Genomic DNA, 19,192 nt, shown 5'->3' with positions numbered 1-19,192 from the left:
TTGTCCATTTCTCAGTTATTGATCACATACACACCAATGTTGTCTTCCTGGCGAATTTACCCTTTTATTATTATATGGTAGCCCTCTTTATCTCCTGTAATATATTTTGAAATCTATTTTGAAATCTATTTTGCCCAACATTAATATAACCACTCAGGCCTTCTTAGGCTTATTGTTTGCATAGTTATCTTTTTCTATTCATTTCCTTTTAACTTATATATCTTTATTTTCTATCTGGTGTAGATAGTATATATGGGTTTCTATTAACCATTCTGAAAATCTTGCCTTTTAATTAGACTTCTTTTGAGAATATGTTCCACTTTCTGCTTCATATATCAGGTGATTTTGGATTGAATCCCTAATGTTATGAATGTTAAGTTCTGGGAATTCCGGTGTCTGTTATTTTTCTCTGTTAAATATTATTTCCATTGTTTGAGCAGGTCATTTTCTTAGCTGGATTTAGGTTGTAAACTCTATTACTTGGGTGGCAGCTCTGGTCTGCATTTAGATAGGTTGTACTTAAGTGACTGCTTTGAGTCTTTTCTCAGCTGTGAACAGAGTTTGGGGATCCCCTTTTTCCCTTGGAAGATTACCTGACTCTCCTTAGTATTTATGGGTCTCTGGCTTTCCTTTACTTATTCTCAAAGGCAGAAAGACTGGGGGTTTTTCCATCTGGGCCCATGCTGCTTTTGTGCCACCCTGTGAACTGCATGTCTCAGTTGAAAAACTTGGGGATGGCAACTTACTTGCATAGTTAGTTATTTTCTTTTCTCCAAGAGCATGTGCATTCCCTGTCAGAGTCTGTCAACTTTTGTTCACTCTCCAGTTCTCCAGCAGTTGCTTTTTTTAAAGACTTTATCCATTTTGAGAAAGAGCGAGTGAGAGCATGAGCAGGGATGGGAGGGACAGAGAGAGAGAGAAAGAATCCCAAGCAGACAACACACCCAGCATAGAGCCCAATGCTGGGCTCAACCTCATGACCCCTAGATCAGGACCAGAGCCAAAATCAAGAGTCGGATACCCAACCAATGGAGCCACCCAGGCAGTTGCTTTTTATAGTTGTTTTCTGCAAGGAGAGTGGTACTCTTGTAGGGTCCTGAAGTAGAAGTCTGTCTTTTTCCATTTTTAAATCTCCTCACTTTTTAAAAAAATTTTTTTTTAATTATTTATTTATGATAGTCATACAGAGAGAGAGTGGCAGAGACAAGGCAGAGACATAGGCAGAGGGAGAAGCAGGCTCCAGGCACCGGGAGCCTGACGTGGGATTCGATCCCGGGTTTCCAGGATCGCGCCCTGGGCCAAAGGCAGGCGCCAAACCGCTGCGCCACCCAGGGATCCCAAATCTCCTCACTTTTTAAACTTATATTTCAATGAGACATATTTTCTTTCCTCCCCCCTCCACCTTTTTAAAAATTAATCTCAGATGTGCTTGTTCTTTTACACTTAGTTCAAATATTTTGTACACTCAGCTCAAAGAAAAGGTTCAGGAGAATGGTATGAATAGGAAATAGGAGCTGTGGTATTTAAAGGGTTTTATAGCCTAAGTGCATGCTAAGATTTTAAATATAAAGGATAAAACTAAAACTACATACGTAATGGACTATTAGTATTTACTTTGAGTAACTAAGAATGTGAAAGCCAGATCTTATCAAAGATAAGCTGAAATGCTTGTGATATTCCTAGTGCATCATTTTTTCCCCCAATTTTTACCAGTTTGTGTTTTAAATGTTCAATTGGATATAATTAAGTTGTTAATACTATTATGTATTGTATGTACTGTTTTTTATATATGTGTGTGTGTGTGTGTGTGTGTGTATGTACATACATACATACATGTTGGGTTCTATTTTATGTGCATGAATGATATTGTTTTACTGACTTCTTATATCCAAGGTAAAATCCACTGATAGCTGCCTCTTCTTTATTAAATGCTTTGATGACACTATTCATGGCTTCAGGGTTCCTAAGAATAGCCTTCAGCAGTCAAGAGAGGTAATTTTATGGATTCACTTACCTTTCATAAAACTTAATATTTAAAAACAAAGAATATAAGATCAATTCAATATTAATGTCTAAAATCTTTTTGACTATCTTTTTAATGGCTATTATATGAAGATTGAAATTTTGCTTGTGAAAATTTCTTTATCAACATGTATCTACAGGTATTATCTGTTCATAATTATTTTTATTACTTTGATTTTGTGACTGTAAGGGGCCCATGCTGGTTTTGGGGAAAAAAAAAAATCCTAAATGATTTTGTAGTCTGCCTCTTAATTTATAGGTGCAGAAGCTGAAGCCAATAAGAATGAAATGCTCTCTCAAGGTCACACAGTTTACAAGTGACAAAATCTGGCTTCAGCTTAGGGGTTCTGATTTATTACAGTATAGCCTCTGTCTTCCTTTGTGGTAAATTGAATAGCAGCATCAAGCAGGAAAATTGAGATTTATGGGACAGAAATTCATAATGCAGTTATTTAATGGAGACTCCATATTCCTTAGATTAAAGGAGTATCTGTAGACCTGTCTTGTTTTTGTAAATCACATAAGGGGTTAAAACAATCTGTTTTCCAAAGTGGTTAACTTTGGCCTTGCAAAGAATCCTAAACAAACTAAATCCTGACTGTCTGACCATATAATAAAGTGGTAAAATTTGACCTTGAGAAATGCTATAAGAAATGAGGAGGAAGTAACACAGATATTTTTAGGGCAAATATTTTTTGTGAAATCACTGATATTTTAAAAACAGTAAAAGCTAAAGCATCATGGCAGTTGTTGGCTTTTTTATGACTCGATTGCAAGTCAGTAGAATTATATTTCTGAATATATTGGTATACAATAGCATATCCAACAGTGTTGAGAACCTATAATTTTAAGTGAAAAAACTTCCACTCATTACTCAGTTTTTATAGTGTGTGTATTAATATTATTAAATATGTAAACTTAAAGATATATTTTTAAAGTATTAGGAAAATTTTTTTTATCCAGAATTGTGGACAAGAGACATGCATCATTATTTTGTTGTTGGTTGGTCTGGGTTTCCTTTGGTTTTTTGAGCCTGTAATATTTTCTCCGTGTAAATATATGCTTTCCAAATCATTGTCCTATTATCTCTTTTGAGTAAAAATGCATTTCACTTTTATTTAAATTCTTGTATTATTTCAGGACTGGCTGGAAGCAATAGAAGATCATTCTGCTTATAGCACTCACTACTGTTCCCAGGACCAGCTGACTGATGATGAAGAGGAAGATACAATTTCATCTGTAGACTTGAAAGAATCCTTAGAGGTATATAGAAAAACTGAATCTAACTTTTATAGCTAACTCTGTCACCAAGAATTTTTTTTTCAAATGTGAGGTTTTGAAATTAAGAAATCTGACAACAATGGAAATAGCATTGCTCTTTGTCCAGTAATGTTTTATGCTATTTATAATGTCTATTATGATGATACTGTCAAATGTCTCTATAGATGATGCTCTTAAGATATGGGCCTGTGCCTATATGTATCTTTTTTTGGTTAAAATTTTTCCATTGCTATAATCAGATTGTCATTCTGTTTGAAAACTGCTGCCAGCAGGGGGAGCATTCAGAGGTGGACTTGCTGCCCTTTATGACTTCACTGCATATTTCAGTTTAAATAGTGCAGCCATAGTGATACCTTTCCTGGCTGGTAGTTTCATTTAAAATCACTTGTAATCTGTAACTTCATTGATTAGAGGTAAGATAAAGCATAAGTAATCAAAAGACAGGCCTTTATATGAAGTGACATCAATATCTTAGTCATAGAGAAATACCAGCATATGTTATTGAGATGAAATAGGTATTTTTTTTTTTTTGGCCATCAGTTTTCTGGCTGTGCCATTTAAATGGGAATTGGATGGAGGTGGAGGGGAGTGCCTGGGTGGCTCAGTCAGTTAAGGTCTGCCTTTGGCTCAGGTCATGATCCCAGAGTATGCTTCTCTCTCTGCCTTCTTGTGTGTGCACACTCTCTCTCTCCCTGCCTCCTCTGTCAAAGAAATAAAATCTTAAACAAAAAAAAAATGGGAATTGAGTTTAGAAGAGTTAGAACTACAAAAGGATGATGGAGTTTCAATACAAATAATTATGTCAGAACATACCAAGTTGCCTACTAAATTTAATCCTTTTTTTTAAATTAAATAAACTGCTTGCAGGATTTGAATGTTTCTAAATCAACAAGTTTAAGTTTGCTAATACTTAAGGAGTTTTATTGACTTAAGGACCTATAAACTTAAATAAGAAAGATTTTGGCTTTTTCGATCCCTAATCTTATTTTATGATAGAACTTTAAAAAATTTGAGCTCTTCCATGTTTTGTTGAAGACATTCCCCAGAATTTATTGACACTCACTTTGCCAATAATACTTCTAATTTTTAAAGCCTAATGTGTAGCGTGACAACATAAACAATTTTCAGATCCGTGAACTTTGCAAAAGTAACACCTACTAGAGCATCTAAATAACATTAAAACTGTTTGGGTAAGTATAGAAAGTTTAAATATTTATGGCCAAAATCATGACACAAGTTAAAAAAAAAAAAAGCCAAAAACTGTACTAAATATTTTAAGTTTTAGTCAGTATTCCCTAAGTAAAAAGAAATGCTTTTCTATTTATCTTCAAAATAAGGTAAATGATAAAGCCTGGAAGGACTTACAGAGCATACCAATATCTTTCCTAGGATTATGGTAATTTTAAGACATTTTAAATGGAAACTACCAGGAAAATAAAAGCATACTAACTTGATTTTCATTAAAAAAAACTTTTTTGGGCAGCCCGGTGGCTCAGTGGTGTAGCACTGCCTTCAGCCCAGGGTGTGATTCTGGAGACTGGGGATTGAGTCTCATGTCAGGCTCCCTGCATGGAGCCTGCTTCTCCCTCTGCCTGTGTTTCTGCCTTATCTCTCTCTCTCTTTGTGTCTCTCATGAATAAATGAATAAAATCTTAAAAAAAAAAAAAAAACTTTCTTGAAAAAAATGTTTCTTCTCTGGCATAGTTTTCAATTTTTCATGTTATCAACTTCAACTGTACCTTTTATGTTACTATCTTGAGTATCATGCTTTTATGTTAACTTTAAAACTATGAAGTTTTTCCCTTCTAGATTTTAGAGCATCTAAAGTCAGTGAGAAGTTATAGTAGTGTTTAGCACTTTCATGTTCTGCAGTTTATAAACCTCTCTCCAACAGAATTTGAATGCTAATTCTGTGACTCTTTGACTCTATCTCAACTCCTGAAGATTGATCCCAAAATAGGTTAAAATCTGAAAAGAGTATGTTGAATTGTACTGGCTCCTGAATGCCTTTGATCATTGGATTCTTAAGTTGTAAGAATATTATGGGACCTATTTGTGTAATGAGAACTATTCTAGATGTTTATAGACTTTCTAAAGGAAATTAGGAACCCTAGGACTAGCATACTCTAAAACCATCTGAATCGACATAAAACTAACTTTATTTCCTCAGCATAGTTTTGGATAAGACCTTATGGGGGAAAAAATAAATGTCCACAGTGAAAAAGTGACCATGTTATATGATGTTTTTGGTCTCATTTTATCTCCATCCAAAATGAGAACCTCCAAAAGTTGAAAACCATTTTTCTCTTCTCTCTCTCTCACTGCCCTGAGGTTAAGTATAAGACAAATCATAGAGATATCAGCTTATGGTTGTTGCCTTAATGACAACTTGAAAATATTTCAAATATAAAAATGGAAAGACAAATTCAAGCACAGTGTTGGTTGAAATGTACTGTCCAGTATGAAAGCTACTAGACACATTTAGCAATTTTAGTTAATTAGAATTAACTCATTTTAACTCAACATAATTCCAGTGCCCATAGTCACATGTGGCTACCACTTTGGACAGTACAGTATAGAATGTTTTCATCATTCTAGAAAGTTCTATGGAACAGAACTGGGATATGTTCTTAGATCTGGGGAGGGGGCACAAGCAAAGAGAGGGTTTCATTTGTTGGTGATATAGGTTGTTGATTCTATAGGATCTGACCTCAGTGTTATAAGGAGTAATGAGAAGATGCTAAATTTTAATCAAATAAGAAAGTGATATGCTTTTCTGATTTAAGAATAAATGATGCCTAATTAAAATGAATGTACAGGAAGATGAATGTACATCCACACAGGGCTAATAAAGATTGGTACATTCAATGCAAGAACCAGACAGATTTATATATATATATTGATATGTTTAAGATTTATGGTTAAGTGAATAGGGCAAAGTATAAAATGATGTATTTAAAATGCTACTACTTGGGAGAAAAAAAAGGATATATATACACACATTTGTTTTTGTTTTAAAGATTTTATTTATTCATGAGAGACAGAGGCAGAGACCTAGGCAGAGGGAGAAGCAGGCTCCCTACAGGGAGCCTAGTGCAGCACTCGATCCCAGGACTCCGACCTGAGCCAAAGGCAGATAGATGCGCAACCACTGAGTCACCCAGGCATCCCATATACACATTTGTGTAGGCTTAGATCATCCCTGGCAAGATGAGAAATTATTAGCAGTGGTTTCTTTGAGGCTGATAAAGGAGGAAAACAGGGACTCCAGGACTGATATATATGAGATAGAATTGCTTTTTTCTTTATATATTTTCATTTAATTTTTAAATTTTGTTTAAATATCTGTTGCAAAATAACACATTGATATAATGACAGAGCAGGGCCATGATGATTCCCAGGTAACCAAGAAGAATAAATGTGCTATGGACTGACTTAGATTGAGGGAGATGGCTTTGGCTGGAGGTAGAAGCCTTGGAGGTGAGCACTGGGGCACCAGTACTTGTAATCCTGGCTGTTTGCTTGCAAAGAGGATAATGTCATCAGGGTGCTACAATATATTCTTTAAAAAGTTCATGTATAGTAAAATGAATGCATTTTCTGTCTTTAATCTGATATGTTCTGACAAATGTATATACCCTTTGTAACCACCACTTCTCCAAGATAGAGACTTTTTTTTACCTCAGAAAAGTCCCTGGGGTGCCCTCCTAGGCAGTGCCCTTCACCTCCATGTCAGGCAGCCAACTGATCTGCTTTCTGTCATTATAGGTGGTATCAGTTTTGCCTGTTCTAGAATTTATGTAATAGGAATCATATTGCATGTGCTCATTGGTACCTGTCTTTTGCTCACGATGTTGTTATCAGTGGTTCATCCCTTTGAATTGTTTGGGTAGAGGCAGTCAGCTCTGTTCTTAATTAACCAAATGTGGATTGTCTGTAGCAAATAGCCTGCAATTTATGACCTCTCTCCTACCCTGTTCAGTGCTCCCTAGCCCTTGATAATACACTTTTGAGCTGTTTTTCTAAGCCAGGGATAATAAAGTGGTTTAACATCAAGTTAAACAAAACTGCTGATATCTGGATGGGCAGGAGGAGGAGCAGAAGGCCTGTTGTGAATGTGCTCAGCTGCTCACCTGGGTGCCTCCTGCCCTTTGGGCCTTGTGCCCGTAGATACGATTCTGTTCTTGAGTTCTGTGCCCAGATTACTTAGATTTAAAATGCCGTCACATTTTGGGTATTAGGTCATTGCGCATAGTGGAATCCTGTTTATGTAGAATAAAAAACAAAAGATTAAAACCTAAAATAATGTCTGACATAAGGGGGACTGGCCTAGAAGTTCGGACACCATGCTGGGCTCTGCAAAGAACTCCAGGACATTAACCTTCATAAATGGATTTTTAGGTTTTTCTAACATAACTGGTAGCTGCTAAGAGGAAATTATAGCAAATTGGAGAATGTGTACATTTTATTGTAATGAGAACCTCTTTCTGTTCTTTATACCTTTAAAACCACACCCAGTGTTTAGAACAGAAGACACCGTGTACCTAACTATGAAACAATGTATAGATTGAATCTTCTCCAGCTGACCTAATATGTATCTTTTAAAACAAGTAAATCTTTGATGAGGGAAGCTCTTTATAGTAATTGTCAGGTAGATAGGCAAGGGAAAAGGAAAGAGATTCAGGTATTTGAGGATGATGTTAGGGAGAATGTTCTTATCTTTATTACCCCGGGAACTCTTAACCATGTTTATTACAGATAGTCTGCAGATGAAGCCAGTGCTTGCTTTGATGCATCCATAGGATGCATCTTTTACCATAGGAAGAAGAGAAAACAGTAGGATGCAACTTTTACCATAGGAAAGATCCATAGGATGCATCTTTTACCATAGGAAGAAGAGAAAACATAGGATGCAACTTTTACCATAGGAAGAAGAGAAAACAGTAGCATTGACTTGCATATGGCAGGAGGATTAAATATGTAGAGAGTGGAAATGACAATTTCTGTTAATAAATTATGAGTGATACATTTGGTTGCAGTGCCTCCAGATCAACTTTTTTTTCCCTGCCTTCAACCTGTACTTATGGGCTATGTCTGAAAAAGTGATCCAGTGTACCATTTCTCTTTCTGTGGTGTTTTAAATTTGTAGTCATAGGTATTTTCCCCCTTGAAAAAAATGAATTATATTTTTATAGTTGTTAGAGCTCTCAACACAGAGTAGTGTAGATTTTAAGGAGAACATTGCCTGTCACTAATGTGGTACCATGAATAATTCTGCTGTGGTTGAGCTGAGCTTCATAAACACTAAAAATTTTATAAGGTGAAAAAGGAGAAAAGGCTACTTACCTGTGTCACTTGTCATGTAGGACTGATTTGGGAGGAGCAGAAATGTTTAGTGATGAGCCAGTTGGTATTAGGAGTACAAAGTGGGGGGGGGGTGGAATTCATAAGGATAAGTACATTACTCTATCTACAAAAATGTGATTCTAATATTAACAAACTCAGGGTTCTCAGAAAAAATATTTTTTATTGCCATAACCAACTGACTCTACAAAAATAATTTTCTTGCTTATTTTTCCTCTTAAAAGGGAAACTATAAATAAAACTAACATCAAAATTACACTGTTAATATAATAAATGTATTTACCTGATTTTTCATTTCGGACTTCCAAATCCTGACTAAGATGGGGTGGAACTTCTGTCCTAAAACCCTGTTTTGCTTTTAGGGATCTAAAAATGTACAAATTTCAAGTTACAAGAATGCTTTCTATAATTGACATTATCTTATTTTTATAAGCTTTGACTTACTAAGAAAATGTCCATATTGGTCTGCTTATGTGGACTTAAGTGGCTGAATGAAAATCAGCTTGTGGTTTATAAATATTAGTATCACCTAGATTTTTCTTTAACAAGAACAGTTTTTAAGATATATTCTTAAGGGAAGGCATTTTATAATTCCTCAATGAATTTAATCAAGTCTACAAAAAAGATTAATCGGGAGAAATCTAACTCAGTTATATATATGATATAATGAGTTCTTAGAAGCAATAAATGCAGTTGGACATTGTTTACATGACAAATGTTGAGTGTATTTAAAATTTAGAAACATTTGTTTTTTAAATCTGTATATGATTAAATGTAATGTTCAGTTTCTGAGGAAATTTCTTTTTCTCTGTCAGGAATATATCTTAATTATTGTGGTACATCAATGTATGAACTTAAAGTTTTGATAGAGACATTAAAATGTGTATGATAAAAATTCTTTATTAATAAGTTTTAATATTGTTTTTTGTTTTTGTTTTCCCAGAAAGCACAAACATGCCAACAGAAACTAGATAGGGAAATTTCCAACTTTCTGAAAATGATTAAGGAGTGTGACATGGCTAAAGGTAAAAAAAAAAAAAAAAAAAAGTTTGGGGGGCATACTACCAAATAAAACCTACTGTTTAATACAACCCATTATCCCATTATCATAGATGTTGATCCTTTGTAGTTTTGTTGGCTATACATGTTAGATAACTTTCAGTTTTAATTTAGAATTATGTTTGATAAGACTATTTTGAAATTTTAAAAAAGCTATTAAAATGATGGAGGAGGCTTGGTTTGTAGTTAATATTTTATTCTTTTAAGAAAAAAAAAAGTTAACATTTTGGTGCAAAAATTTATTTTCGCTACATAATGAGAATCCTACTTATGAATCCCAGAAGACTTGGATTTTAGAATCAGACTGACTTGGTTTGAATTTTTGCACTGCTACTTACCAGTTGTTACTTCGAAGAATACATTTAACTTCTCTAAGCCTCAGGTTCCCCATCTGTATATGAAGGGGTTGGTTGTTCTCAGTCTTGGCCTTCTACGATTCTACGTATGTATATGTGACCTTGACTATCTAGTGGTTAACCTGCCTTTTACTAGTAACTCTTTATGTCTTCAGTCTCCACTGATTATGAATCATCCAGCGTTAACTATAAATACTCCAAAAGTCAAAATAATATATAATACAAAGTCAAAAGTCCAATACAAAAATTACATATTGAGAAAGAAGTATTACATTGTAAGTTAAAAACTGCTTCTTAGACTTTAGATTCCTAACCATTGCTTTAGATTTCAGCTATGATGGGTTTATAAGTACATTCACTGAAATATAATTAATTCACTTGTCTGAGTTTATCAGTTTTAATCACAAACTAGTTTCCCTCTGTAGACTTCTCAGTTCAGTTTATATGTGTCCAGGTAATGCAAATAAATGCTAATGTTAGAATAAACTGAACACAAATATTTTATATCTTTCCAAATGGACCTCAAGCATCCCTTTATGTCAGTTGCATAAACATTTATTTGTATCACTGATGATAGCTTTGAGAATGACAGCAGTTAAGTCATTTTGATTATTGAGGGCTGGAATACTATATTACTTAGCACTCTTCATCCCCGATGGACTTTTTAAATAAGAGGAGCTTCATTAGATACAATTCACAGTCTAAAATTTACCTGTGTGAAGTGTATCCTTCAGTGGTTTTTAATATATTTACAGATATGCAACTGTGACCACCAGTGAGCTTTTAAAACACCATCTTCAAGAACCATCAAACATAAAAAGAGATACTAATGACATCTTAAAAGATGTAGAAAATTTCCAGAGTTAGATGAAATATAAGGATTAATTCCTTTAACATGGACCAAAGAAAGAAATTACATTAGAACTACAACCAACCAAGTTCTTTTCTTTTCTTTTTTCTTTTTTTTTTTTTTTTTTTTTGGTTCTTTTTTAAACTTTGAGTCAGATCTCTTGGTTCAGATCTATTTCATGTTAGTCATGACATGTCACTCATAACGATGGTATGCATCATTTGTGTTTTTAGAGATGCATAATACTTATTATCACTAAAGAGATAATTCATTTTGAACAGTGCCATCTGGGAAACTTCAAGATGTTTATGTTCTTACAATGTTACTTCATATATCTACAATGAAACTCAATGGATTTATACACAAACAATTATAAATATTATTTCCTGAAAGATGAATGTAGATAGGTAAATCTGCATGTTCTATAAATAGTAAATAGGATTAAGATGATTTCACGAATGGGATTAAAGAGTTGATGGTAACTCGGTTACCTCAATGCCAAGAGATTGTACAGAGTAATCTTGCACCATGTGTTTTGTTGCTGATAGATAGTAGCTGATAGATACATATTCTGCTCCAAACTGTCTACATAGTTTGCCAATAACTTCTTAAAATGAAAAACTAAAATGTCTGTGAACAGAATCCAGGCCTTGTGGTTGTGATTGTTAGTTGTCTTCTATCGCTACAAAATTATGAACTTTAGTTTACTTCCTACTCCCTTACCACTTATTCCAACTGTTTTGGCTCTGTGTCCCCTTAAATCCAGGTCTCTGCAGCAGCCTCCCCTGTGGTGTCCTTTCATTCTGTCCTTAAAGGGAATCCAAAGGCTTTTAGGAACTCTTACAGCTCAGATCCTGTGAAATACTGCACTATTGCTGCCAGATTAATTTTAGAACGGTACTATTTTGATAATTTGTTTTTCCCCATTGAAAAAAATGTTTCATGGGTCTTTGAAAGTATAGAATAAAATACAAAGTCTTTATCCTGTCATTTAAGGACTTTCATAGCCCAATCACAAACTCATTTTTCAATTACAGATCTTCCTCAACTGTGTCCTAATAAGCCCATTGTAAAGTGAGATTCTCATAAGTTGAAAATGAATTTAATATACCCAACCTACTGAGCATCATAGCTTAGCCTAGTCTACCTTGAACATGCTCAAAACACTTCCAATAGCCAGCAGTTGGGCAAAATCATCTAATACAAAACTTTTTTTTTGTAAGATTTTATTTATTATTTGCGAGAAAAAGCATGCACACATGCAAACATGCTTTAGAGCATGAGTGTGGGGGAGGAACAGAGTGGGAGAGAGAGGGAAAGGGAGAGAATCCCAAGCAGACTCAGTGCTGAGCATGGAGCCAGAAGGAGGGTCAATCCCATAACCCTACAATCATGACCTGAGGTGAAACCAAGAGTCAGAGGCTTAACCAACTGAGTGTGTGCCCAAAGCCTGTTTTATAATAAAATGTTAAATATCATGTAATTTATCAACTACTGTACTGAAAGTGAAAAGAGAATAAATATCTTGAGTACAGAACGGTTTTAAGTTTATTAGTGGTTTACTCTGGTGATGATTTGGCTGATTGGGAGCTATGGCCCCACTGCCCTGCATCACAAGAGATATTCACACTGTGTACTGCTAACCCAGGCAAAGATCAAAATTCAGAATTTGAAGTATGTTTTCTACTGAATCTGTTTTGTGTTCATACCACCATTAAAAAAAATCCTAAGTCAGACCACTGTAAGTTGAAGACCATCTGTATTCATTCTCTGTTTTGGTCCAAAATATCTTCTCTTAATACCTTATTTCCTTAAACCTAATTTCTATCTGGATTAATCCCAGAATTTATATATCCAGCATTGGCAACATATCCTTCAAGGTTCAGTGAATGTGGTACTAAAACCTCTACTCTTTTAGCTTTATCAAGAGCTTGATTACAAAAACAAAATCACCCAAGCTAATAAAACTTTTGGAAGATTTTCTAAAGGCCAGTAGTCTGTTCTTCCATAAAACTCTATTACCTACCATAGAATTCTTGGAAGTGGAATTAGTGAGTTAAAGCATATTAACATTTGTGTGCCTGTTGATATATTGCTAAATTACTTTCTAAAAAAGACTTTAATAGGTCAGCTTCAATACATACACTTTATTGCATGTTACTAAATGTATGTAGCGAGTCCCTGGTTAAAGAAAGTGGAATGAATATTTTGGCAAATTGAATTTAAAATAAAAATAAAAAATAATGGGAAATATAATTTTTTAAAAATAAAAGATTAGAATGATTTCAGTTATTTGAAAGAAAAAAATCTTAAAGGAAAAGCACTTTTGTTTAACCTACTTAAAACTCTGCTCAAAATCTCAGTTTTGAGTAAACACACTTCTCACTTCCTTCACTGTTGCCAATGAGGCCCAAACCATCATTGTCTTTCACACAGTGTGGAAACAGTCTCCTAAGTGGCCCTCAGATTCTACCCCTGCCCCTCCCATCCTGGCCCCAGGGACCCTTTAAGACATCAGTGTATAAGGTTCTTTGCTCAAAACACCTGGTAGATTACAGGTCATCTAACTAAGAATGAAAAACAAACTCCTTCTAATAACCCCCACACACTTCTAGTCCTTTTTGACTTCTCTGTCCTGATCTTCTAGTTGCCTCTGCCTACTCGTCTTCCAGCCTCACTGGCCTTCTGGCTGCCCCTCGAATAGGCTGGCCATACTCCTGCCTCATATCTGGGCCGTGCTAGCCCTCTGCCTGGAAGTCTTTTCTCTCTGATACTCATGTCCTCACCTACCCTAGTGTTTAACAGAACCTTCTGGCTATAGACTACAGACTTCTGATTGGACTCTGCAAAAGGGAGACCCTGTCAGGGGATTAGTGGAGGGGGTGAGAACAGTCAGGTGTTGTCCTCCCTCCCCTTAGCCTGGCTGCCTGGGGTATAATAGCACCATTGGGTTCCTGCCCCTGTCTGAAGCCCTCCCCCCGCCCAATCCCACCCCACCCCCCACAACTCCAGCTCCTGCTTGGCTAAGAGATACTGTCCAGTCCTTTTGCCTTTCTATTCCAGGGTGGCAACTGTCTTGTATGCCAGTCTGTTAGTACACTTGCCCTCCCCTACTTTGCGTGTCATCTTTTTCAAAGAAGTTTTCAGGTGCCCTTTCTGTTTGCCAGCCACTTCCTTCCAGGACCCTTACTAATACCTCATTCTGGCCAAACTTGCAACTCCCCTTAACACTTGCTATTTTCCCCTACCTTGCTTTGTTTTCTTCTTTGTCACTTATCAAACTTGCTGTGTGTGGGGGTGGGGGTGGGGGTGGGGAGAGAGTGTGTGTAGTTGATTGTTTCTCCTATTAGAATATAAACTCCACGAAGGCAGGAACTTTTGTCTGTTTTATTTGCTGATTGTCTTCACCTTAATAGTGTGACACATGTGGGCACTTGCCATATATACAGTTGACTCTTGAACAGCATGGGTTTGAATTGCATGAGTCCGCTTATATGTGGCTTTTTTTTTTCTTTAATTCAGCACAGTACTGTGAATGTATTTCTATTTTTTTAACCTCTTCTCTCTAGCTTTTACTCCATTGTAAGAATACAGTATATAATACAGCATATGAAATACATGTTAATTGAGTGTATTATCGATAAGGCTTCTGGTCAACAGTAGGCTCTTAGTAGTTAAGTTTCAGGGGAATCAAACATTATATGTGGATTTTGAACTGCAAGGGGGTCAGTGCCCCAACTCCCTTGTTGTTCAAGGGTCAACTGTCTGTTTTGAGTGAATGAAATGAATGACTCCTTACCTAGCTTATAAATTGATAACTTCTTTTGAACTCAGAAACAAGTACTAAATTTGTTTTGTCAAATTACTACATAGATTATACAAGTGAGCACTGAACCTGCTACATGACAGCCATGCAGTCAGTGGTGGATACAGAGCCTCTCGCCTCTCTGGAGTTCCCCTTAATCACAATTCTGATAGGATCTTCTCAGGACTGTTTTCTATACTATTTGAAAATAATATAGATATTTTAGGTATGTTTGCTTTATTGGACGTTATATTATTTTTTTTAAAGATTTTATTTATTCATGAGACAGAAAGGCAGAGACACAGGCAGAGGGAGAAGTAGGCTCCATGCAGGGAGCTTGATGTGGACTCAATTCTGGGACTCCAGGATCAAACGCCCAGAGCTGAAAGCAGGCGCTAAACCGCTGATCCACCCAGGGATCCCCCTGGACATTACATTTAGCAATAAAAGCATTGTTCAAGTTCCAACTCAAAAAAATCCCACCTTTTCTCAGACTCTGCTCCATTATTCCATCCCATAATAGTTATTCCTTTCTCTGAGTATTGAACATTTTTTAAGTGTCTGGATAATTTGTTTGCTATCTATGTCTTATAACATCCCTAATACCTTTTTATTTTCCCTTAACTCTACTGTAATTCATTTAACACTTGCTGTTTTGAACTTTGTCTCCATTGCAGCCAGTGCAGATTATATAGATATAGACAGAATGGTTTAATAGTACTTGTTTAGTGGGTGATTGCGTTCACCCTGGTCGTCTTAATTTGAACAACAAAAAACATTTATATCCTCATATAGGGACCTCTCAGTTTTTTTCAAGTTACAGTTTTATGTAAAGGTTTTAGAAGGTCAGTTGATTTTTTTTTTTTTTTTAACGATTGTATTTATTTATTCGTGAGAGACACAGAAGGAGAGAGGGGCGGAGAACACAGGCAGAGGGAGAAGCAGGCTCCATTCAGGGAGCCTGACTGGGACTCGATCCCGGGTCTCTAGGATCATGCCCTGGGCCGAAGGCGGCACTAAACCAACCGCTAAGCCACCGGGGCTGCCTGGTCAGTTGATTTTTATATGCAGATATCATTTTCTTTTTTTGAGGAGAGAGTACTGATTTTCTTGAGGCATGTATATAATTCCAATTAGGTGTGAAAGTCAGTTTTTAAAATGCCTCTTGGCATGCAGGTTAGCATGTCTCTTATGTACATAGTCAGATGAATTGCCATTTTTTCCTTCACCAAAAAAACAAAACAAAACAAAACAAAACAAAACAAAAAAAACATAAGGCTTCGTGAAGAGGATGGCATTTGAACTTGGCCTTGAACAAAAAAGGTTTAAGTGGAGAAACTTCTGAATATGAATAATTATTCCAGTATTTGAGGAAGAGGATATATCTTGAACAAAGGTTTGGAGGCAGTAAAGTAAGAGTATTTCTAGGAAAACAAGTATTTTCAGGAAAGCAGTCTGGCTGAAACTGATTTAGTTTATAGAGTGTCTTAAATGTTGGCTAGTGTGGACTTTTTCCATATTAGGGTAACAATGGAGGTCATTTGTAATAGGTTTAGTTTGCCAACATAACAAGAAATAAGTATTTCCCCAATAGTTTTAAAACTTACCCAATTAAAAATTGTGTTATCATGAAAATGGCAGATGTGAGCTTTTTATATATGTCTCTAAAGTTAAGCTCTTCACCTAAGATCTTCTAGCATCTTTCCTGAGTTCAAAACTTTTTTTGCACAAAAATATGACATTTTTCCTCCAAATTAAGTGTCCAATTCTTATAGTAGGCCAAATATGGTTACATACTGGTCTTTTTACATTTGTTCATTACAACTTCATCTCTAATAATTGGCTAAAATATATTTGCATTGATTCCCAGTTGGTAACTTTTCTAGAAGCCTGGTGGCTTTACTTCTTTTTATGTAACAATATGCAAACAACATCCTATAAGAAAGAAGCATGCCACTGTGAACCAACTGGCGCCTGATATGCTGCCCTGGCACTAGAGTATCAGTTCTTATATAGACCTACTGTGCAAGTTACAGTTCATTTCAAAATCTTGCTTGAACACCAGAGTATCAGAGAAATTAGGTAACTTGACTCTTTTGGACAAAAGAATTTGATGCACTCTCAATAATGGATTCTTAAAAGTCAGTAGATATTTCTTGGGGTATCTTTTAAAAGGTTACAGGATCTGTTTTATTTAAAATTCTGAAGTTCATAAAAATTTTACATTTAAAATTTCATGCTAATCAACAAGTATATAAAAGTGTTAAATATCCCAAACACTCAAAATTGTAGATGATTAAGCATGTGATGGTATTTAATTGAAAAAAAAAATACATCCATGAATGACTATGCTTGCATCTTCTTACCAATTTGTGCCATGAAAGTGGAAAATTACTAGATTACCCAGAGCATTTATGGAAGGCAGAGGCTGTGCCTGATTTTTTTGTACATCCCCTCACCGTACTCAATCCACAGCTCTGTGTGAGACATCTGTTGAGGTACTATTTAAGTCCTATGGCATCTGGCATATGGTATTCTTTTTTGCTATTTAGCAACTAAAGAATAAATCTTCACAATGTGTATCGAAGATTCAAAATGAAAAATATGTAAAATCAAATTTATTTTAGGATATAGTAGTTTTCAATTGTTTGGGTGTTCTTTTTTGTTTGTTTGGGTGTTAAGAATAGGTAACACTAGGAAACTATTCAATAAAATGAAAAATAGAATAAAATGACATTTGGTATTTATATCCAGATAATAGTGACAGGTTGTTCATACCTTCATTCACTTACCTTTTCCTTTTGTTGCCTGCCCATTTTGCCTTAGGAGTTTTGAGGAATAATTTTTCCAAGAAGAGGACTTTTCTTTGCTAAAATAAATCACATTCCTATAGAAATCTTAGAGAATGAACAATAGCTATGATTTTATCACCTAGAAATAATGACTGTAAATCATTTGGTATATGTTCTTGGTAGATTTTATTTTCCTTTCCACTTTCCATTTGAAAATATTTGTATCTTGAAGGGACCCACTGTTTTATGGCCTGATAATAGCAAATTGCTGGCATTTGAATTTGATTACTTTTGCTTATTGACCTTATTTATTACTGTGTTATAAGAATCATGTTCTAAGTGAATCAAGATTATTTAAGACAGAGGGTGGTATATATTTGTCTTTTTCCTTTTAAGTTATTCTTAGATGAAAGGCTTTCTTAATATTTATATTTGATAGAAGGGACACATTTAAAGGATCTAAGTGTATAATTAACACAAAGGTCTAAACTGTTTGAACTAAGAGCATTTCTCTAGCATTAATCCAGACACAGGATATGACATTTTACTTGTTTTTTAGGTGATATATGTGTATTTTTCAGCTTTTTCTTGTCAGCATTCTGTTTTTGTTTTGGGTAGGGTTTTGTTTTGTTTTTTGGTTTTTATTTTTGTTTTTGTAATGGGTAAGTGGATTAAGATTTCCTTAGGGAAGTAGGGAAGGTAGTTGATATTACCATTTCTTGTTCCCAACTTCTATTCTGAAAGATACTGGCCTCCAGAGGGACACATTTGTAAGAGTGAAAATACCTATTTCATGCCAGACATTTGTCCCATAAATACTAGAGAAAGTTGAGTTAATGCCACCTTTAGGTGTTAGCCATCATGTCAACTGCCGTATTATTTTTAGTTCTTGGCTTTTGAATAAAATTACTTATCTACTATAGAATATCATGAAAGGAAATGTTAATCCACTGCTTTTCTTAAACATTATATTGTTATTCCTGTAAACTTTTAAAAAATATTTTTAAGTTTTATTTTTTTAGTCCTGACTCTTCTCCTTGCAGGATATTGGCCTTTCTAGGACAAGGTTTCATCTTTTCTTTTACATACCAATTTATGTGCCTTGTGTATAGTAGGTGCTAATAATGATGCTCAAGGAATATACAATATGCTTTGTTTAGGCAGCTAGCTGGAAGGAAACATGAAGTTAGTAGACATAAAAATGTTAGTGGTGCCTGGCTGGCTCAGTAGAGCATGCAACTCTTAATCTCGGGGTCCTGAGTTTAAGCTCCACAGTGGATATAGAGATTACTTTTAAAAAACAGTGATTTCAAAATATTTATGGTCTTAAAATCCCACTAATTTTATTTATTTTTATTTTTAGACATGCTTCCATCATTTCTTCAGAAAGTTGAAGTTGTCTCTGAAGCTTCTAAGGAAACTTGTGTAGCTTTGAGTGATTGCCTTAATCTCTTCACTAAACAAGAAGGGGTAGGTAGTTTGGAATAGAATTTTTTTAATAATTGGGTGTCACATACTAGATCATCCAGTAAATCACTGCTTTCAAATTGTCCAAAGGTAGGAGAAAATAGTCTTAACAAAGAAATTGAAAGCTTTGTTTTCACTAAAATTTGGAGAAATCTTTCATTCTTGATTAAGCAGGATGATTCTGAAGTAACTTGTG

General features: G+C 35.2%; 1 protein-coding gene across 2 annotated transcripts in view; it reads left to right on the top strand.

Moving 5' to 3' along the window:
• OSBPL1A (oxysterol binding protein like 1A) overlaps nt 1–19,192 on the top strand; it is a 227,395-nt gene that overhangs the window by 87,881 nt on the left and 120,322 nt on the right. The window contains exons 12-15 of one of the 2 annotated variants that reach the window (XM_041742615.1): nt 1,894–1,992; nt 3,163–3,285; nt 9,611–9,692; nt 18,893–18,999. In XM_041742615.1, the coding sequence (XP_041598549.1) occupies nt 1,894–1,992; nt 3,163–3,285; nt 9,611–9,692; nt 18,893–18,999 (411 nt within the window). The remainder of the gene's footprint in view (nt 1–1,893; nt 1,993–3,162; nt 3,286–9,610; nt 9,693–18,892; nt 19,000–19,192) is intronic. The other variant, XM_041742622.1, reaches the window with a different exon arrangement.

The sequence above is a fragment of the Vulpes lagopus genome, chromosome 1, assembly GCF_018345385.1.
Source record: "Vulpes lagopus strain Blue_001 chromosome 1, ASM1834538v1, whole genome shotgun sequence".
Classification (NCBI taxonomy): Eukaryota; Metazoa; Chordata; class Mammalia; order Carnivora; family Canidae; genus Vulpes; species Vulpes lagopus.
Note: the sequence above shows the minus strand (reverse complement) of the source record. Positions and strands in the feature narration are given on the sequence as shown.